Source organism: Convolutriloba macropyga, chromosome 8, assembly GCF_964194025.1.
Source record: "Convolutriloba macropyga chromosome 8, txConMacr16.3, whole genome shotgun sequence".
NCBI lineage: Eukaryota > Metazoa > Xenacoelomorpha > Acoela > Convolutidae > Convolutriloba > Convolutriloba macropyga.
Genome location: NC_134475.1, coordinates 22,091,594 through 22,114,720, shown reverse-complemented (window position 1 = coordinate 22,114,720; position 23,127 = coordinate 22,091,594). Strand labels below are relative to the sequence as shown.

Below are 23,127 nucleotides of genomic sequence, written 5' to 3'. Positions count from 1 at the left end.
AATATATTTCACATTCCAATCAGTCAAAGTATTTTTTTAGCTAATCTAATTTTTTTTCTCTCTATTGTGGCATAGATAAGTACTATAAGTACCCTCTAATTTTTAAAACTTTATATTTTAAATAGCCAATTTTAAAAGAAAAATATTTTACTGATTTCAATTGGCCAGTGCTCGAGACCACTACTAGTCGAAGTTGAAAGTATGCTTAATGGTAATCGTCAGATTAACCATGAATTACACGAATATGATTGGAGCTGACCATGAATTAGATAGAAAAAGACTATTCTCTCAATCATAGGTTGCACAAATCTCTAGGAACATAAGCGATATTTGGACAAATTTGGCAGAGACGACCACGCTTTCTACCAAAAGCACTTGCAGTTTCGCTCGACCGAATAAAAAAACCACAAAACTTTTTAAAGGTTTTCTTTTCCCGTCGTGTCAAGGCGCCTAGACGCACGTTCAATTAATCTAAGAATGGCCTTGCGTAGGCATAGAAGAAAAATTCACCAAAAAATGCACGAAAAACTAATGAAACGACCATCAGTCGATCCATTTTGGCGGTGGGAAAAACTATAGGTTATAAAAAGCATTATGAAAGCATTATGTTTGGGAAGAAAGAAGTTCATGTGGGAAAAATTGAGGCGACTTATGAAAAGACAGGGGACAAATTTAATTGGCTACGAACACACAGTATCAATTTATGAAAAGAAGTTGCTCCACAAATTTTGGCTACGAAAAAACCGTGGGAAGACATATGAAAACATTTTTTTTTTAAAGTTCTGAAATTTTGAGTTAATAATTAACTTAAAATTGGGAAAAACTATAGCCAACTTAATAATTAACTTATGAAAACATTATGAACTGAAGTTAGTTGACTTCTCGTCCATGTAATTAATGTATGCAAATTCCCCCTCCCATCACTTTATACGTCTTTGTATAAAGTCGAACCATTTACTAGAGTGTTATTTTCAGAAGACAGAGTAAATTCATATTAGCAAACAATAAACATTCATTTTAAAAGAAGTGCTTAAATTGACAGTCTACCATCTTTTAGTATAGATTGCTTCAGTCTGGTCACGTGACCCAGGTGGGTTTTTAGGGTCAGTTTGGATCAGCAACCTCTTCACACTCACTCCCCGATTACCCCCCGCGTTATCAGGCGTGTGGCTGAACAATGAGTCATGTTTATTCGTGGGCATCACGTGCAAACCCATGCTTGAAGTGTTCCGGTCATCGTGGCCCGAGAAATAGTCCGATTTGGAAGGCTTTTGGAACTCGGGTGCTGGCTCTTGACCCTGTTTGAGCCAGTGTCGCCAGGGAGCTGGTGCGGGGTTCAAGACACTTTTAGGACGTCTTGATATGGATCTCCTAAAAATGAAACATTAAAAATCTATTCTTACCTGCAAAAAGTAAGCAGCATCACGTAGTCAAGCATTTTTTTTCTAACCTTCAAAGTTGACCTGAAGAAATATTGGAAAATATCGCACATAAAATAATTCAAAAACTTGAAAATTTTATGAAACATTATATTCTTTGTTTCCAGGAGTACTGTACCACGCGGAAAGCCGAATCAAAAAACTTGAATTTGTTGTTGAAAATAGAAGAACAATTTTTGCAGGAAATAAAAAATAATCTAGTTACGGCATTGAAAAAAAATTGAGCGTAGAGGTCGCCAGGATTGAACACGCACATAATTGTTGTTGTTGCTTTTCTAGAAACCATTGTAACATTCTCAATTGTGACAATGTTTATGATAATATCCAGATATCTAGAGTTAGGTGGGGCTACTTTGTATAAGATTATCGGTAGATATCTAACCTGAGAATTTCGTTTTCCCGTTTGAGCAGTTTCTTGTACCACTCTTGCTCATTTTCTGCCTTTCTCAGTGCCAGGTACTGGTCGTGCAACGTTGGTTTCAGCTGAAGAGTTTTGGGTTTCCTTGTGAACTGGATCGATTCCAGCGCCTCGTCTGGGTCTGAATCGGGCCAATCTAAGATCTCTTTTGGTTGTCTGGCTCTGTATCGCTCCTGGTACCATTTGATCAAATGTTTGTCGTTCTCGTACTTATTCTGCGAACAACGCTACTACTGTTATATAATATCTTTTTTTAGACTTTTGAGTGATTTGGTTCAGATTTCGGAATCTGTGACCACAAAAATGGATAAGTTATTCATTATGCTTTGTAGATAATAGCTGAATGGGCTCAGAACGGGGCCACTGGAAATATTTGTAATGAAATCTTAACTTATTTCAAAATGCAAAATCTTGAAATTCTTTAATGGTGACTTTTTATTTTGAGAAAGAGAAAAAGCGATGAATTCGACACTGGTGCTGCCGTGGTCAGCACGCTCACCAATTCGAAGGAGCCTATGGTTAGAAAAGTTTGGAAATTTTTGGTTCCATCAAAAGAATCGAAAAATTTTTTCAAACAGTTTCGTTTCATAGGTCAAACGGAATTTTTTCCAAAAAATAAGAGATGAACAATTTTAGTATTTAATATTTAAGTAAGAAATGATAAAAAGTGGTATGCAACTATACACTTTATCAGTGATCTAGATTATTCATGTATTCAGAAAGTCCAAACGACAGGGTTAGAAAATAGTCTTTAGATCGTAAGACGTTGCGTAACTGAAAAAATGAGATAAATGTGTTGAATACCTCGGAAGGTTCAAATAAACAGTATACCCCCTTTTTTACCATTCCAAGGTTTTGAGTAACATTCTCTCAATATCAGTTAGACGACGTTTAAACCAGTTTTTTTCCGAAAAAAATGTTTACCCGATCAAAGTCGTAATGCGGAAGATGGGAATACATATGTCGATGCCAACTGGTTGCATCCTTGTCATCTCCGTCTCCGAAAAACTTAGCCAGTTTTGCTTGAACTGCGCTTTCCGAATCATCCCTCAAAGTCAACTTGGCCGTTGCTGCGCTAATATCTAGATCTCTTCTTACTCCTGGCTCTGATTTTGCACATGCAGGAAAGAATTTTTGCAACCAGTAGAAGAGAGATTCTGGAATTCTGACAAGACGACTTGGAGCAGTGCTGGATATTTCTCCATTGCAGTATTCGACAACTAGGTTGTCTTGAATTTTTCTAACCCTGTCGTCTTGAGTTCCCTCCAGAGACCCGTGCAGAACTGTCCCAGGACAAAACCTGAAAAGACAGAAATATCTGTAAACTATTTTTGGCTATGAAGGCTATAAATTGCACATGAGTTGCATGAGAGCAATCGTTTTTTTAAGCTTGTTTTAGTAATGCGAAGGAGGAGGTTTTGATTCTTTTATTCTTTTGTATGGCAGATTTTGTAACAAAAACTGGCAAATAGACCTTATTTGCGTGAGAATTGAGTTCGTCTAATAATTGAACAAAATAGACTCATTCTAGATGGTAACGGCTAAGAAACCCTATCCCCAATCTGGTTATATCCTATACTAAAGCTAATAATTTAATCTCATGTTCGGTTATGATAGTTTCATATGAAGTCCCACGCGCCGCTGACGCATGGCCATGGCCCGCGAGGCGATTCTACTTCTTTTCACCCCTATTCATTTAACCCCCAATCATTTAACCCCGATTTATTCATCCCTGTATCATTTAACCCTGTTAAATGATAGAGAGGTGAATAAATCGGGGTTAAATGATAGGGGGGTTAAATGAATAGGGGTGAAAAAGCGGGACACCAAAAGAGGCATGGCCAAATACACTAACTAAATATAATGCTAAATCATCATTCTGGTAGTTACAACATAAAATATAGGTCATATTTATGGGCAATTTATCACATTGGGTATAATGGCATTGGGTATTTTGTCCTGACACCCCAATCTCTAGTACACTAGCGCACAACTCGTCCTTTTATCTTTCTGTCATTTAGAATCAATAAAAATAACCTAAGTACAGGTCATGGGCAGTCCAAGTGAATGTAGTAAAATATAGATGATAAACCGCAGGAAGGATAGTACCCCAGTATGTCACGGAGTGCAGTTCAGATCACAAGACTCGGTAATTATCTGTAAATCTGGCTCAAGGAGCTGAAAATTCCCAATCTTGCAAAAACTCACTTGAGGTGCAACATATGGATAATTGAGAACTGTTCAGCACATATTTAAATCAAATTTTACACGTAAATCTCCACTGAGATGTGGCCTAAACTTTTTCATAAATCTAAGATATAACTAGAAGAGAAAATCAAATAGAACTAGTAAAAATTAGAATAAACATCAGAAAAGGATTTACAAAATGACTCGATGAACGTATTTGATTTTTTAAAATATGACCTGGTTTACAAATAAAGTTGCAAAAACACATTTTATGGAGCAACAACTTTTAAATTAGTAAGTTATGATTGACAGACCAGAGAAATCTCCCCAAAGCTTTGATAGAAAAAAATTATTGTCGTCTGGTTCCACTACAAAAACAATTGAAAATCTGGAGCTAATTTCCGAGCAGTATCAAGGAGAAAGCCTGTCAGGCAAAGAATATTTAATGAAAGAGGTTTTAAATTTTGGTTTTTACCACAAAATTATCCAAGGATTGTTTTGCGAACATTCAGTTGATGTAACTATTTTTGCAACTGTCAAAAGTTTCATCAGTCTTTTATGGCAAAAATTTTCAAAAAAACTGCGCCAAATCTGCTTCTTTTGCCCACTTGGTTCAGACTTTATGGACGGACAGTCCTAAAATTTGCTAACACAATCTTTGTTTACTGAGATTAGGGCCAGTATTGATTCCCCTGCCTTACTTGTACAGATGTTCATCCAACATACAACATTTATGTTCGATATTTTTAGATTTCTTTCGCCAAATTAGGAATTACCCAAAAATTTGGAACAATTAGGGGTTTTGAATTGAACAACAGTGATAGCAATTTCAGATTTAATCCTGGTTTTTTTATTCAATAAGAAGGGTGATTCGGATTTTACTGGGGCGATGTCTTTTTATCATCTTTTCCGACATTGTTTTTTATGCCAATTACAAAAAAAAAATAGGTTTTCATCAAAATTCAACTGTTCACAGACCCTGTTCACTCGCAAGTGGTGCCCTATGTTTATATATGCCTTCAGATTTGACCTCTTGAATTTTGCCTGCATTTGTTGCTTGCAGTTCCATGAAGTGGTGCCATTGATCGGAGGTGCAATTTATATGTGACACTATTTGCTGCTTTCACTGGATACATAATGGTTTTTATGACTTTGATTATGTTTGTTTCATAAGATGTCAGTCAATTTTGAAATTTTCAAATTTCAATCTTGTCTCTGTCAACCTGTTCATTAGTCTGATTAATAACTGGTCTTATTTCTTTTGAAGTGAAATAAAGTAATTCTTTATTGCGGTTTTATTGGTCCGTTAAGTTTCAGCTGGTGTTCTTATGATTTTGACGCTGTATTTTTTGATATTTTGCTAATTAATTGATACGTCTTAATTTTGCTGGTTGTTTCGTTTTCTTCCTTATACTCCCTCTAATCCAATTACCCAACGTTGTTCAAATGAGGCCCAAGTAGTTGCATATAATCCTTTCAGTTAAGATTATGGTTTTAATGTCTTCAACAATGTGTGTTTTTGTAAATTGTTTTGTGATTTTTCTTAAAATGGGTTTTCGCCTTAATTAATATTCGCTGTTTTCGTTTGATGATTGTGTTGTCTTGTGGTCTCATTAATGTCAGGTCTCATTGACCCTTTAATGTGGCATTATTTTTTTAAGTTATTTGTTTGATTGTGTTACTATTTTTTGTTGACTCATACACATTATATGAAGTTCTTGAAAGTTCTCTTATTTTACTGCATTTGGCAGACAATTAGGTCAAAACATGGAAGAGCGGGGTTTGAAGCATTGTTTGCAAATGCATACTACAAGAGCCTCCTTGTATCAAATCATTAAAATACCAATACAAACATCAATCAGCGGTTTAACATAGTTTTGCGACCACTCTGAAATTTTTTTACACTGCTGTTTTTGCTAAACTTTATTTAGCAACATCTGCAATTGCACAGGGCCATAAACTCAGTAAAGTAAAATCAACATAACCGTGGCCTAAATGAACCAAATGTTGTTGCTTCAAGCAAAGATCTGTAAAAATGGTACCAAGTGGTGTGGGTTTAGTGAGCTCACAGAACAATTGGGCAGGCTGACGCTGGAGTGTTCGATAAATTCTTGCAATTTGGGATTGTGAATTTAATCATTTTCAGTCTCACATTTTGGTGGGATTGTAAATAAATGTGACAATTTTGACGAAACTTCTCGGTCTATGTGCGGAACAAATTGACAATATTAGCAATCCAAATCACTATTTTTTGTCATTCTCCTCTAATAAGTAAACAGATCGATAATTTTTCATGTTTTTTAAATTATTTTATAGCAATAGACTGAGGAAAACGGACACCTCAGAAAACACGAACAAAATAATTTTAGGGACGCATTAAATGCTAAGTACCAAAAGCATCAATGACAATGGTAATTCTGCATAGTTAGTATCTATGAAATAAATGCATATGACTTGCCTTCTAAATAAAATTGAAATAACACTCGCAAATAGCCCAAATAGAAGTCTTTGAAAAACCTATGCACTGGAAATCGAGTATACCGCAAAGATACAATTAAAACAACGTTGTAACTCGAACAACTCAATATTTGAGTTCTGAAGCTGCCAATGAAATTAGGAACGTAATCAGGCTAGCTCAAAGTTTTGAGCGTTTTTGTTTAAGTGATTCATGTGCAAAGAAAGTTAAACACATTTTTATAGAAAAAAATGCAATTATCAGTTACTCAATAGACAGCTGTGATATTCTATCTTAAAGCAAGTCCATGGCAAAAAAAAGGTGTCCTGTTTTTTCACCCCTATTCTTTTAACCCCCTATATTTTAACCTCGATTTTTTAACCCCTACATCATTTAAACCCTCAATTATTTAACCCCTATATTGTTTCACCCCGATTTTAAGCTTCCTATAATTGAGGATAATTAAGCCTCAATTAATTCTATTTTAATTAATGGAGATTAAAATCGGGGTGAAATGACTGAGGTGTGAACCTACTTTTCACACCTCAATCATTTCACCCCGATTTTAATCTGTAAATTCATGGATCAGAATTGTCAGGGACATAGAGCTAACGACACAATAGTTCAATGCAAAACTATAACAATTAGCGAATTAGTTATCTCAACTAATCCTTAATGGGGCAATTAAAAGCAATTGAAAAGTGGATGGACCTCAAGAACATTTCTTGTTTTATTGCATTTTGAATTCAGCATGATAACTGCCGACTTTGAGTTTACTATTTCTTCAAAAAACAAAGAAATATTGGTTGTAGAAGGCCATGAGTTTCATGTTAAAAGATTAAATAAGTTTACCACTGCCTGGAATTGCTCAAAATATCAAAGTTACAAGTGCTGCGTTTCCGCTTTAACACAAGATGATCAACTTATTCGCGTGAACGGTGAGCACAATCATAGTGCTTCGATTGGAAAGCCGGCCACACGAAAAGTTATAACAGAGATTAAAGACCTGAGTGAAAACCTAACACCCGCAGCAGCCGTCGCTTCCGCAATTTTACCAGTAACTGACGTTCTTTCGACCCAGTATGCGTTGACGTCAAAACCAAATTTAATACAAACCTCGCAGCGCTTGAGAAAGGTTATACAAACAGTGTCAATTCATGAGCCATCGGACCGGCATTTTGATATACCTGATAAGTTTCAAGAGTTTTTGCGGTATGACAGCGGAAGAGATGACCACGGGCGTATTTTAGTTTTTGGCGATCCCTATATGACGTCGGTTCTCGAAAGCTCCAAGTTTTGGCTTGGGGATGGAACGTTTAAGCTATCGCCCAAAAACTGCTATCAAATATACACCCTTCATGTATATGTTCTCGGTATTGCGCCTGCTTGTTTATATGCCCTCCTTCCCAATAAAACGGAAAAAACGTACAGCCGATTACTTGATGCCTTAGACACCTTTGCCCCAGATTGTAAGCCGGATAAGGTTCTGTTGGATTGAAATTGCCCCTATTAATGCCTTTCAAAAACATCATCCAGCTTCTATGTTGTCGGGCTGTTATTTCCATTTAACTCAAAACTTTGTTAGAAAAATTGGAGAACTTGGACTAAAAAAGCTGGTGTCAGAAAATCATGAAGTGGCCCTGGCTCTTAAAATAATCCCTGCTCTAGCTTTCGAAAAATATGGGCAAATAGAAAATTGTTTATATTTCAAACAAATTATATCAAGTGTCCACTATTGAACCGTCCTGCCATATTCCCCCCACAAATATGGAATCAAAGATACGCAGCTATTGAGGGAATTGCTAGAACAACCAATGCTGTTGAGGGCTGGCATTATGGGATACAAGCCTTATTCAGCGGATCCCACCCCGTAATTTGGAAACTTTTGACTAATTTACAAAAAGACGCTGCGGTGCAAAAATTAAACTTTTTGAATGCCTCATCTGGTCACAAATTCCCAAAGAAAAAGAAGTATGAGAATTTGAAAGGGAAAGTGCAAAACTTGATGCAAATTTACAGGGATGAAACTGATATTCATTTTTTCAGGGCTATTGCCAGTTTGACTTAGTTGTGTATTTATTGTGTATTTTATTGTGTTTGTTTTTGTGTTTATTTAAATTCGAAATTCATCGTATTATTTTTGAGTTGGCGCCCTCCTTGCGTCCTCACGGAGTTACGTCGAAGCTTCATATCGTTACTAATTAGGGAATTTGATCCCGGGAGTTAACCCTATGATGGGACCCCGAATTGGGAACACAGTTTTGCAACATTTAGATATGAAGCTTGCACAGCGTAGCTGCTAGCAAAAATATCAATCTGGATTTCATTGGAAATTCTGTTAAATACACGGTTAAATTTATTTTGAAATGCTATTTTATGCCTGCTCAGAAAGTAGGTTTTAAAATTTAGCTTACATGCTTTCATTTGAAAAGTACCGGTTCTTCCGTCTTCTAGACTAGGACAGTTTTTGAATTTTCTTGATTCAAAGAGGTCAGACTTGTCAAGTGTTCTTTTTCGATCAAAGGCATTATTCTGAAAAGCAGTCTCGTCGTTATTCTTAGATTTGAAACAAACGTAAGCTGTTCAATGCCGCACTCTTTGTAGCTGTAATAGTGATTCAAAACAGACTACCAAATTTTCAATTCTTTTTATATAGTCAACGTCATAAGTTCGTATAAAGCAACGTATAAGTATTGGCGAACATAGCAACAAGTGAGAGTTTAGACGGCAAGGTTTTTTTTGATGCTCTTTTACTGGTTTTTTGTCTGATGTCATTGACGTCAGAATCAGTTCATAATCGATCAACAATCGTCTAGAGAACCTAAAAATATTAAGCCGAAAACCGCCTTATTCGATACATATCATGGTATTATTTACTTAAAATTAGGTTATACGAACTTTTTCCGAACTTTCTATGCATATTAGAACGTTTTATATGCATTTAAATACTCAATTCTGATTGGCTAATAATCTCTCGCTTTAAATCTATTTAGTTACTAACATCCTCCGGCCCAGAAGAAGATGCTGGGAGAATCGGTACTAATTTTACAAGCGGGCGAACGAGCGAACCGGAAGACGTGCGCAATAGGGCGGAGCGTGCGACGCTGTCGGAACCGTAACGAAGTTCAGTGATCCGAGCTGTGGGGTAGCAACCCCTTGGGTTGGTCTCTTCAACTACCCAAACCAAATCACCGGTCTTAAGGTGATGCTCGGCAGGCGTCTGCCACTTGGAACGTCGGTTCAGCGCCGGTACGTATTCTTTGATCCAACGAGACCAAATAGCGTTAGCGTAAGACTGCGCGCGGGCGTAACGTTTACGGTGATCAAACTCATCTACGCCAATGATGGACGGGAGACTATGTGCTTGGTTACCGAGGAGAAAGTGATTAGGTGTTAATGCTCCTAGGTCGGACGGGTCGGCGCTTACGGGCGTTAGCGGACGTGAATTAAGTGCATGTTCGACCAGACAAAAAGTGGTACTTAAAACCTCATCCGTGAGGCGACGTGTTCCAAGGATTGTGTAAAGTACGCGCTTGAAACTACGTACTAGCCTCTCCCAGATGCCACCTTGGTGTGGCGCACTGGGCGGGTTGAACCTCCACTTGATGCCTTTGTGGGCAAGTTCTACAGCGATGTTGATGGTGTTCCACTTTTCGATGTTCTGGCGTAGTTCTTTTTCCGCGCCAACAAAGTTAGTGCCATTGTCTGACCAAATAATGGCTGGTGTACCCCGACGGGAGACGAACCGCTCCACTCCCATTACACACGAACTGGCGTCCATGGAAGGAACGATTTCGACATGAACGGCACGAGTAGTTAAGCATGTGAAGAGGAAACCCCACCTCTTCTCGGTGGTCCTACGTACAGTAACGTAAAATGGGCCGAAGTAGTCGACCCCGGTGTTCGTGAAGGGAGGAGACTGGTATGCAAGTCTTTCTACTGGGAGATCAGCCATGATGGGTTGAATAGTGGCAGCGCGGAACATCCTGCACGTAAGGCAGTTAGATTTAATGGAACGTAGTGAGGAACGTAATTTAAGGATGGTATAACGTTCTTGTACTTTTGCCCGCAGGTAATCAATACCTTGATGATGATGTTTGACGTGCGTGTGCCTGAGGAACAACTTTACAAATGCATGGCGTGCGTCCAGAACGATAGGATGTTTTACATCAAAGTCAACTTCGACCAACCGCTTGATGCGGCCTGCCGATCGGATTAGACGGTTTGGCCCAATAAAGGGAGAAAACGGGGCAATACGGCTACTCCGTTTAACGGGTTTGTTTTCGAGAAGATCTTTTCTCTCTGCATTGAATGACTCCCCTTGCACAAGATACTGGAGATGACGCTCGGCTTCGTCAAGCTCCGTGGGCTCTATGATGCTACCATCGACGTTACGGTAACATTCGTGAGAAGGTAACAAGCGGAGTGCGTACGCTGTTATCCGTAGCAACTTCTGATAAGAACTGTACTTATCGAAGGGAATTAGTTGCGGGGGCGGTTCCTTAGTTGACTTGGTTACGGATGCGGCCAATGATGTATTTGTTTCATCAGTTTCCTTTGTTACTATACCGAGTTTGATGTTATTAACTACTTCAGTGCTTGGTTCGAACGGGAATTCCTTGGTTCTTAAGAAATCTGGACCCCTCACCCAGCTACTTGATTGCAAAACCTCAGCGGACATACCACGAGTACCGGCATCTGCTGGATTATCGCTTGAGGCAACGTGGTTCCATTCGTCAACGCTAGTGTGTTCTAAAATCTCGCAAACACGGTTTGCAATAAATATTGGGTGCTTGGTTGCAGAGTTAAGCCATTGCAAGACAGTAGTGCTGTCGGTCCACATGAAAACCCTGTTGACTTTTACTGTGAGAGCTCGACAGATATCTTGTTTCAATCGAGCGGCCAGTAGCGCTGCCTGTAATTCCAGCTTTGGAACAGTCATGACCTCCATAGGTGCTACGCGAGCTTTACCCAGGACAAACGCAAGCTCCGTTTGGGGCCCACTCGAAGTAGTTACTCGAGCTCGGAGAAATGCAACGGCACTGAAAACTTCTTGTGAACTATCGCCAAACATGTGTAGTTCCAGGTGTTCAAAGTTTCCGGAAAAGTAGCTCCTTGGTATAGTGATTGCGGCAAGCTTGGGTAGTTCTACACTCCATTCGAGGAACCTTTCAACAGTGTCTTTTGGTAATTCTTCATCCCAATGCTGCCCGCTGACACGCCAGATGTCCTTCAGTAACAATCGGGCACCAACAGTGAATGGTGCCACTAGGCCGATGGGATCGAACACCTTAGACACTAGGCTCAATACCAAGCGTTGTGTTAAAGACTTAGTTACTGTACTGGAGGTACCCCGACTCACAACTAGAGTATCATTGTTGTGATCCCATTTCAACCCAAGCACGTGCGAAGAATCCTCCTTAGATGAGGCAATTACTTTTGGTTCGGTAGACTGAGTTGACCCATCAATTCTATCAGCCAGATTTGGTACATTGCTTACAAACTTAGTAAGCTTAAACCCACCTAGATGGAGAAGATGTACCAACTCCTTCGATCTTTTGAGAGCCCTCTCAGGTGACTCCACCGAATCCAAGTAATCGTCCATGTAGAAGTTTTCTAGGACGGCTTTGGTTGCTTCCGGGTACTGATTAACATTGTCTCGGGCCGTGCGTTGCAGTGCATAGTTAGCGCATGTGGGCGAGTCTTTAGCCCCGAATATATGGCGCGTGTATTGATACACTACAACATTTGTTGTGGGGTCCTCCCGCCACAAAAAACGCAGTGATGGCTGGTCCCAATCAGGGACACCCACTTGGAGGAACATACCCTCGATATCTGCGGACACGGCAAATTGATGTTGACGGAACCTAAGTAGTACATGGATTAGGTTTTGGAGGAGGTCGGGGCCAGTGAGCAAAGATTTATTCAAAGAAGTACCGTGGAACTTTGCTGCACCATTTAATACCCTACGCACTTTTCCCGGTTTGTTCGGATTGATTACGGGATGGTGTGGTAGGTACCACTCTCTATCCGACCGCTGCTCTACCTTGTGAGCATCAGGGACTGTAATCAAGTAACCTTTTTCCAAGTCTTCACGGATGGTATTAGCATAAGTTTCTTTCAATGATGTATCTCTCGATAGCCGTTTTTCGAGAGACTTGAGCTGTACCAGTGACGAAAAGTAGTTATTCGGGAGCTGGGTGTTGTCATCAGCCCATAACATACCGACATCGTATCTTTGGCCGTTATGGAAGGTTGTTGTTTCAAGTATTTCCTGCGCGCGAGCATCCGCTGCGGATCGTGGGTCAACTTGCTTGAACGCGCCGTACGATTCCATATCATACCAGGATTTAACCTGACAAGCTAATTCAAAATCCTGTTCAATATTGGCTTTGAAACACACCGAGACTAAACTTGAACTTGACGGGAGTGGGCCACTTAAAACCCAACCTATGGGCAAGCGGACAGCGAACGGTGAGCACTTTTCGTCGGCTGAAAAATACTCTAACGGGCGGATGGCATGGTAGACATCCTGTCCAAGTATCATCTCAATTTCTCCATAGCTATATTTTACTGGATCTAGAACTGCCAAATGTGGGTAAGTTTCTTGCATGGACTTGACGTCAATGATGTCAGAACCTACGTTTAATGTTTCTCTCACGTAGGGACGCACAGTGAACGCTTCGAAGTCTTGGTCTTTATGAGGTGTCACAGTCAATTGAACCACCTTTGTGTCTATGAGTTCTTCCGTGTTTATACCCTTGACGGTCAGTTTTAATGCGGTACCCTGCAAACCGAGTCTAGCTGTGAGACTATCGGACACCCAAGAGTTACTGCAAGCGGTATCGCATAAAACCAACGCCGTAGTATTGGTACCAGAAGAATTAGTAAGTTTCAGTTCCGTGACCTGAAGGAGGCCTTTAACATCGGTCACGGAAGACAAAGTGGTTGTTTTGCTTGGTTGCTGTTGACCCGTAGATGGCCTACTTGTACCTGCGTTCGACTTCGAAGTATCGATGTTGTTGTTTGTTGAGGGTTTAGCTGGAAAAACCCTTTCAGCTCCATGAAGTAAGGTGTTATGGGAGCTGTTGCAACCATCTTTCCTACATTTACGGGGACTTGGGCATTGCCTAAACATGTGTTTATCACGCAAACAAGAGAAACATAGCTTTGCCTCAGCCACGACCTTGGCTCTCTGCGTGGGGGTCTTTTCCTTAAAGACACGGCATTCCCACAACCGGTGGCTGCCTTTGCATACAATGCAACTAGAGATTGATGTTGACGGAGATCTTTGTTGCGGCTTAGGGTTACTCTTCTGTTGCGTATTTGCAGCAAATGCCTTTGAAGCAACTTTTGATCTTGTTACTGAGTTGTTGGTATCCTCAGTCCTTGCTTTAGTTGCGGTATTCTTCATTAAATCGTGCGCTTCGGCCTTCTCTTTTAACCAATCGTTGAAATCAAGAAGAGTAGGTTTCACCCAATGCTTTTTGACCGTGAAGAGTGACCATGACTCCTTCATGTTGGGTGGTAGCTTCTGTACGGCAGTGTTGAGAAGCGCAGCACTCTTTAAATCCGAATCGTATGACAGCGATTTAAATACCCCGACAAGACTTGAAATGCACCCCGAGTAGTTAATGATGTTATCGCTATTGTGCATCTTCAGTGGTGGAAAGCTGTTGAGTTTGTCCAAATGTGCACTTACAACCGCCTGTGGTTGGCCAAATTTACGTTCTAAGGTCCTCAGTGCGTCTTTGTACATTGCGCCGCAGTAGGCGAACTCAGCTATAGCTGTTTTAGCTTTACCTGTTACGAGGGTCTTAAGGTATGTCAATTTTACATCATCAGTTAAGGACTGAGAGTCAATTGCGCTTTTAAACTGACCATACCATTCGTGCCATTGTAGAGGATCCCCACTGTATTGTGACAACTTCCATTCGGGTAGTGGGTCATTCCTCTTGCTAGATAAGGCGTCAGTGAATGCCTTAATCAAGCTTGCATTTTCAGATGCTGGCGCTGAAGGCGTGGGATGCGGTGGGCCACCCCAACACAATGGTATCGGAGCAGTATGCCCGTATGTTGGATGTATAACCGGCGTGACGAAAGGTGGCGCGATGTTAGTAGTTGTACTAAAGGAGTTAACAGGGATGCTACAGTTTGCTGCGTGGTTGCTATTTGGATCATGTTGTGCACTCTTTTGCAAGATGGGATGGATGACGGTGGGGTTAGCTGTGCTTGGGGGTAGGTACGGTTGAACATTTTTGAAGATGGTAGCGTTATTTGTCGCCTGGTTTACATTTGGGGGCTTATCCTGAGGAAAACTCCACAAATTTAAATCGGGGTTACGGTTCAGGGGAAGTTTGGGTGCGGTAGGGCATGGTACCAGGCGGGTTTGAGGTGAATGGACAATGTTTTGTTGTGGAATGTTGGGGACGGGTAAGTATGCTGTTGCGCTCGCTGGAATGGGCGACGGAACCATGGGAGGCTGAGGATTATATAATTGTTGAGGCGGGATTACGGGAGTTGGGTTCAAGAGTGGGTTAAGAGGTGGAGGGACCTTATGCGGGGAATGGGCAATAGGGATTTGTGTTTGGTGTGTAATGTTACTTTGAGGTGGATTCTGTTGTTGCGGATTATGAGGCTTCGACATATGTAATTGACAAGGTACACTGGAGCTTTTTGGACCCAAGAACTGATTTACCTGTGGGTTTGCTGAAAAATCAGGTACAAAAATGGAGCTCGTTGGTGCCATAAAGGGTGTCGGTGGCCGGGGAGGTTGCATAGGTGGTTGAGGTGGTTGGAGTGCGACATTTTGTACGTCGACTGGTACTTGGTTCACGTCACCACTGCCTGAGGGACTATGTGCCCTTTGATCAATGAGTGATTGCTGCAGTTGAGCCTGGAGATATTCCCGATACAAAGCTTCCTGCTGGGCAACAGAAATTGCAACTCCTGGCCGTGTGTACTGAGAAAGCATTTCAAGATGATGTAAGTTATCGGCAACATTACTTGGGTTTTCTGGAGGATTACTAGGGGAAGTATCTTTAACAGGAGGGTCGGCGGTTGCTGAACCAGGACGAGAAAAGTTTAACTCACTTGAATTACCTGCTGGAAACGAATTTACCCAATCCTGAACAAGTCCCTGACTTCTATCTGATCCCCTATCTTTAAACAGTTTCAGTTCACTTGAGTGGTGACTAAACAATGAATGATTGTCCATTAAATCAGCCTCATCTATTTTGGCTGCTGCAACACGCTGGCGGTGGTCTTCCTCCAATTCTTGAAGTGCCATCTGTTCCATTTGTATTTCAAGCTCCTTTTTTCTCAGGGCAATTTCGTGTTTTTGTTTAGCGAGGCGCATGGCAGCTTGTTCTTGTTTCTCGGCCTCTTCGCGTTTTAGTTTTGCCATGAGAAATTCATGTTTACGCTGGCTAGACATTGATGATGTTGTTCGGCGTGAACTTCTCTTAGATTGGCCTTGAAGATTAGCGCCCTCACATACGGTGTCTCGGTCAGCAACTGAGTCAATATAGCTTCTAGCCGCAAGCAAGAATTTATCATTGTTCTTGGTTACATCATCCAACCATTGCTCAAGGACAGGGTAAATTGAATCTGGGTTCTCCGCTTTACTGGCTAAGTCAAATAGTTCTTCATTCTTATGCACCAGTTTACTGAAGACATCCTTTAACTTAGAAACCAAGCGTTCAACCTTAACCCTCCTGTCTTGACGATCTATGGCATCTGTGATGTCCTTGTGGATGTTATATAACTCAGATTCTAAATTAGATCTTGCATTAAAGAGCTTTTTCAATTTATCCTGTTGTTCGGCCATGATATTGAAATGGCTAGTTTATCAAGGTAGAGTAACCATCAACCAACCACGTGGAATGCGGGTTATACCGAACCCAAATGACGACGACTTGATAATCAAGACGTCGAAGAGCAGAAAAGAAGTTACCGAGTAATGAATTACTCGGCGAAAGTGAGTAAGAAATTATAGAGTGCGTCTAACGTGCTTGAAAGCAACGTGAGACTAAACAGGAACACAGGCAACCGGGTAAAGAGGACTGGGTGGACGAAGCACGACGAAACGGGAAACGAAGCGGACGGGGCGGGAAGGACGGGCGAACGGCGGGCAACGCAACAGGGAACGGAACGGAACTGGCGAAAACGCGGGTAGTAAACGGGCGACGCAACGGACGGGACGGAAACGCTGAACGAGCGACGCACGAAGAAACGGGAAACGAGACGGACAGATCGGAGGCGTTGAGCGAGTAGTACGCAACGAAACGGAAAGGCGGGTCGGAACGGGCGGGGGACGATTACGCAGCGAGCGGGGAGGTCGGGAACCACTATGCTAGCAGACCACAGCCACAAACTCAACCACACAAACTAGCCGTAACTCCAGAACAAACTTAAGTCACACCCTAGGAAGGAGGAGAGATGCTACTGCAAGAGACAAACTAGCACAAGTCATTATGGGGCTTAATATATACAAATAACGAACTAATTTACGGCAAAGCTGTAGTATACTAAATGGATGAAAAGAGCAAGAAATTTACTAGCCGTAACTCTAGAATAAACTTAAGTCACACCCTAGCAGTATTCAAACCTAAACAACCGATCAGCATACCAACAATATTAAACAAACTACAGCAAAAGTTAAGTAATATGCAGCGCTTTTGTAGTCTATGAAAGCTGGAAAAGTGAAGAAACTATCTAGCCGTAACTCCAGAATAAACTTAAGTCACACACTAGAAGTCAAAATACCAAACCAACTAACAAGCATACGGTTACACGCAAACATACAGCAGCAAGAACCAATATACTACAACAGGGGGGCTAGTAAGTTAGTAAAGTTGAAAAAGTCCAGGACAATCCAGCCGTAACTCGAGAATAAACTTAAGTCACACCCTAGAAAGCTATAAGACCCAAACAACAAACCAGCATACTAGCATACTCAACATACTACAGCAAAAACAACAACATACTTCATCACATATGACATACTACATCAAAATCCGGAAAAGTAGACGGAGAAAAAAAAAGCAAAGTTTTGGGAGAGCGACGTTACTGAAAAAAAAACGGAAAACGGAGAATTGTTAAGTTAAAGAACGAAAAGAACGCGGACAAAAAACGGTACATAAACGAGCGACGAGAAGAATTATGGGATTTCGATAATTCTTTGTGGGCCGGAGGTTGTGAAAATTTTCACAATTTTTTCTGTGTAATGGGTTTCACTCAATTAACGAACCTTCTTGCTGGAATTTTTTTTTTTTGACAAATTTGTCAAAATTTGATGCATTTGTCCAATTTTTCTCAAATTCTGGTCAGTTTTTTGCAAATTCTTGATTACGGAACGGTAATCCAGTAAACTGGACGGTTTTAATCTTGAAAATACGGTTTATCAGTTTTTGGTGTTGATGTTATAAAGTTTTTAGAATTGCATCAAAATTGACCAAAAATTTTCAAAAATGAACAATTTAGCATAATGTTTTCTCTGTTTTCTCTACATCAGAGGTAATTTTTTGATATACGATCCGACCTGATCACATTTTACAAATTTCCCACAATTCGACCAAAAATTTTCAAAATCGATGTTTTTTCGTCTCAAAAATTATGTTTGTGGGGGATTAATGGTGTATTAATTATGTATATTTATCTCTTGAAACAATCGGTTCTTTTTTAATAATTCAGACCATAAAGGAATAAAACTAGGGTTGGGTTTTGCCGTCTAAATTTTCTTCATCAATTTACTGCCACAAAAATTAATTGTTCTGTTCTTACAATTTTTCATTGTTGACAGTCTCGTAGTCTCGTTGGATTGTTTATAAACTAAGAGCAGACCAGTGGTTGCGTCCTGATACTATCTTGAAGATCTCCTTTGCCTTATCTAACAACATCATTGAGATAGTCAATTCATCTTTTTGTTCTCCGTCTGGAACACTTGGGACACTGGCTAAGATGTATTGCTGTCTGGATTGCGGGGCGAAGTTGTTAGCTCCACATTCTCAAGGTGTACAGACGTCTGGTTGCTTGTTGACATGTTTGAGGCCCTGCACTATCATCTGCAACCTTGCCTCGATTGTCGTTAGCAACTATATGGAATGTTTTGTAAATACGAGTGACGTCATAGTTTGAGCACTCTGTCCAGTTCACCACATCTACGAGATCATTTAAGGAGCCATTGAAGTTCACATAAATGTGAACAATTCCCTGCCTCGTTCACCAGTGTCGTCACTTGCTGTTACAGATCGTATTCGAATGCAATAAGACTACTCTCTTTTATGTAAGGTTTTGTCCCAACTTATGTCCACTATTCAATAAATTGGTGTTCGTAGGCTGGGAGCGGTACCAAACTGTAGCTGTAATAGTGATTCAAAACAGACTACCAAATTTTCAATTCTTTTTATATAGTCAACGTCATAAGTTCGTATAAAGCAACGTATAAGTATTGGCGAACATAGCAACAAGTGAGAGTTTAGACGGCAAGGTTTTTTTTGATGCTCTTTTACTGGTTTTTTGTCTGATGTCATTGACGTCAGAATCAGTTCATAATCGATCAACAATCGTCTAGAGAACCTAAAAATATTAAGCCAAAAACCGCCTTATTCGATACATATCATGGTATTATTTACTTAAAATTAGGTTATACGAACTTTTTCCGAACTTTCTATGCATATTAGAACGTTTTATATGCATTTAAATACTCAATTCTGATTGGCTAATAATCTCTCGCTTTAAATCTATTTAGTTACTAACACTCTTGAAGGTCAGTATTTTCGTGTTATAGCGCGTCCCATAAAGTTGAAATAAGCGAACGTTTCAAAAGCCACAGGTTAGAGTTCAAAAGTCTAAGTTCAAATTTAAAACATGTAGAAAAAAATTGATGAATGTAAACTTAATGGTGAAAACGTTGGCATTCAAATGAGCACATTGATGCTAAATTGCATGTTCTTGGTGTTTTTCGAACGTTCGCTTATTTCAACTTTATGGGACAGACTATATTTAAGTCCTTTGAACTTTAGCTTTGCTAATTGTTCTTTTGGATGCCGAATCAGATAAAAGATTTCGGTGTTAAACCGATTTCGGGGTGAATAATTTGCGGGGTTGAATGACTGAGGGGTGATTATATACGGGGTTAAATTATCGGGGGTTAAATAAATCGGGGTGAAAAGAAGTAGAACCAAAAAAAAAACAAACGGCATTACCTACAATGCTTTTTTTGTGACGCTCGTGAACTTACTCCTCTGGATTCTTAGCTATATAAAATACCTGACTCTTCATGAAGTCACTGAGAACTTCTGACATTCATCGAGAATCGACTACCAGTTCGAGAGTTAAGCCAGATCTTTAAAGTGATTTTGCTGAGTTACAAAACTTTATTTAATTAAGAGTTTGTTACGTAACCTTGCTTAAGAGTGTGGCCGATCTTGATTACACTTTTTAGTTTCGCCGGATTGCTGAAACTTACAGAGTAAGCTTGCAGTGGTCTGAATTGCAATATATTTTAACAACATTTATCTGACACTTAGATAATTAATTGCAGTCAGTTTTTCTTGACAGAAATGGCAAGAAGAATTTATTGTTTTTAGGCACGAGCATTTGTGTTTTTCTACTTTGGAATCGCAAATTTAAATATCAAATTTAACTTGCCTAATGAAAAATTAGTCTTGAAAAATTCTTGCAAGACCAACTTTGTCTTGCAAGAATAACTTTGGCTTGCAAGGTCTTGCAAGAATATCTCTGTCATGCATGAACTTGCACGATCATGCAAGATTACCTTTTTCTGCAAGCATCTTGCAAGATATTGTTGCAATGATAACTTGTTTTCGACTGGGAAATGCACGTAAATTTTCGGAGTTTGAAAACAACGAATGTTTACGGAAGTCAATTTCTGGCTATGTATATAAGAAATTCTGACGTTTATACCTCGTGCGATGCAGACTTTCATCATTTTAAAAATTTGCATGTGCGTTCTTTCAAGTTAGTTTTATGCTTACCTTTGAGTGTCAATCTTTCCCAGCACACGCGATCCGGGAAATACGGAATAACTCATTGCTTCTCGGATATTGATCATGTCGTAATCCGAACACTTTGTGATCTCAGGTCTGTGTGTCTCTAAAAACTCAACCAACTTCTCATGGACCAAAGTGGAGTCCAGAATCTTAGCCAGATAAAAATATCCTTCAACATCATTTCGTCTCGCCAGGACAATCGCATTCTTCTCCAGGCCAGAACGTTTTTCAACTAACGGAGCTGGCTGGACGCGCTCATAGATAACAGGACCGGGCATGCAACTGGCAATTTGAGCCGGAACACATTGAATAGTTTCTTTTGCAGAAGTGTAACATGGCTGGCAGCCCGGAATAAATGGATGCACTGCACTCGCTTTTGTCTTTTGAACTATCACTTCACAACTAACAAGGTCACCTTCGCATGAAAGCTCTACAGTTTTCAGATCACCTCCAGTTTTGGTGCACAATGTGCGATAGAAGTCTAACGAATCTCCGTCCTTGCTTAGATGGTAGAGATACACAACGTTCAAGGGCACTATTTGACCTCTGACCTCTAGTGACAAGATGAGGTCGCCTAGACTTTCGGAGGGCTGGTGGTCGGTTATGATGGTTATACAATCAACAGGTGAGGTTGTGGGATCTGACTGGATGATCTGGTTGATCGCTGGAATCAGTTTTGGACTGCCGAAACTGGAGAGCCCAACGCGGTCGTTGATCCAATGCGTCGCCTAAATTTAAGCATTCTTCTGAGAACTTAGCCCTGATGTTCTGGTAAGCCAGAGTGAAACCTAACCCATATCGTTGTAATTGTACCACAATTTTCGTTGTATGAAAATTGCAGTGAAATGCTTTTTGTAATTTTGGGCCGGCTGTCACCGTATTAAAGCAACCATCGTTCAATTGTTCTTGAATAGAACTAATGGTATTGGACAAGAAAGATGGTGTATCTATATTTCTAAGTAGACCCTTTCAGCAGCGGTATTTTGAAATTGAATTATTGAACACAATGATTGAAGGCAAACAGTGAAATAATTTTGGCACATTGTATAAATTGACATTGGATCAAAATTTCATGTTACCGTGTAAAAAGCATACCAACAACAGCCGCCTCATCTGAAATCTTATTTGTTTGAAATCCTATCACGAAACCAATCATTTTTGCAATCTATCAAACAACATTATCTGAGTAACACAAGCAGTGTTTTATAATGCTTTCAAATGCTGCATGATTCCTGCAATATCTTAGGTGTAATTGAAAATCAATAAGTTACTCAAAAACCAGAAATTGTTGGGCTGGTTACCTTGACGGACTGGTCAAAATATAAAGCTTATATTATGGTCCTCCGTTTTTCCACCTTTATAATGGTATAATCTTCAAATGGACAGTCTAAAGTCTTATTAAAATATGCAGACCATAGTTGAAGAAAAATACGCATTAGTTTGCTCACACTCTATAATGCTAACAAAAATTTTGTTCACGGGGTTAAAAAGGGAAAAAGTTGCTATAGATCTACCTGAACAATATTTCCAACACTTGCAAATCTCGGCTCCTTACTCCAACACTCAACATTATTGCTTCCATATTTGGCAATGTTGATTGCAAACAGATTGAGACCATTATCCTCCCTCTGAACAATCTCCTCCTTCAGCTGTCTCCTGATGAAGGGGAACTTGTTCACACTTCCCTCACTGCAGTCTATGAGGAATGCCACATTCTTCTGCTCATTCAGAAAAGAGAAAAAGACTGTCTTCACCATAATTTTGGCACTTTTTTCAAATCAATTTTAAATATTTTTAATAATAAGATACTGTAATTGAATTATTTAACTATAATTTCACTCAAAATAAAGCGATAAGATTATGGCTGTCAACTCTAAAAATTATGCCGAAACGTCAAATATGAATTTAATTCAAGGAATTCAAATTGTTGTAGTTTTTCTTAGCTGTCTAAAAAGCGTAAAGAAAAACAATTAGCAAAAAAAATTACCAATTTAAAATAAGATTGATTTATGAGTTTTATCTAACATTCAGCTTATTTTATGTAACGAAGAAATAAACGAATCAAGTAAGATATGAGATCTCTCTTTTTACTATATAGAAAACTTAGCAATCATAATGATTTTAACCAAAACTCATACACGAATAAACTTTGTGTTCATAAAACTGAATTAAAGGCCCGTGGCTTCAAAGTGACAACTGTTCAGTCCTTTTGTGTAGTTTGTGGTAAAAATTATGTACATTTGAATACAATAACGTATTCAGTTTCTCATTTTTACAATTTTTTAAAGAAATGTAATATATGATATGCATTGGAAACCAGCTGATGATGAGAGATCTGTTAAAAACGCACGTGTTTTCTGCATCCTCTCTATTAGCTACAAACTATACCACTTTCACTGAGCAGGCAACGTGCTTCAAATCAGATGTCCCCATGCAGAGACAAAAATGCAATTTTTCAAATTTAATTTTCGCGAAAAGGTTATAAAGCTCTTAGACATTTTTAGGTGCTGGTTTAGGACTCAAAAACTCTAAGTGTGTTCAAAAGCATGTTCAGAATAATAATAATAATAATAATAATAATAATAATAATAATAATAATAATAATAATAATAA

General features: G+C 39.6%; 2 protein-coding genes across 2 annotated transcripts in view; one reads left to right on the top strand and one right to left on the bottom strand.

Annotated features, from left to right (window-relative positions):
- LOC142344587 (soma ferritin-like) overlaps positions 1-23,127 on the top strand; it is a 320,547-nt gene that overhangs the window by 173,777 nt on the left and 123,643 nt on the right. The window lies entirely within an intron of this gene.
- LOC142344008 (uncharacterized) lies at positions 966-22,866 on the bottom strand. Its single transcript, XM_075395448.1, has 5 exons — positions 22,029-22,866; positions 20,500-21,242; positions 2,782-3,157; positions 1,822-2,072; positions 966-1,371 (listed from the first exon to the last, which is right to left on the bottom strand). Exons 1-5 carry the CDS (start codon positions 22,269-22,271, stop codon positions 1,044-1,046), a joined length of 1,941 nt encoding a protein of 646 aa, XP_075251563.1. The 5' UTR covers positions 22,272-22,866; the 3' UTR covers positions 966-1,043.

Excerpts from the sequence above, each read along its gene's own strand:
- LOC142344008 (XM_075395448.1), bottom strand. The coding sequence starts at position 22,271 with ATGGTGAAGACAGTCTTTTTCTCTTTTCTGAATGAGCAGAAGAATGTG. Across the intron at positions 3,158-20,499 it reads GGAAAGATTGACACTCAAAG|GTTTTGTCCTGGGACAGTTC; the intron begins GTAAGCATAAAA and ends CTGTCTTTTCAG. Across the intron at positions 1,372-1,821 it reads CGGGAAAACGAAATTCTCAG|GAGATCCATATCAAGACGTC; the intron begins GTTAGATATCTA and ends TTTCATTTTTAG.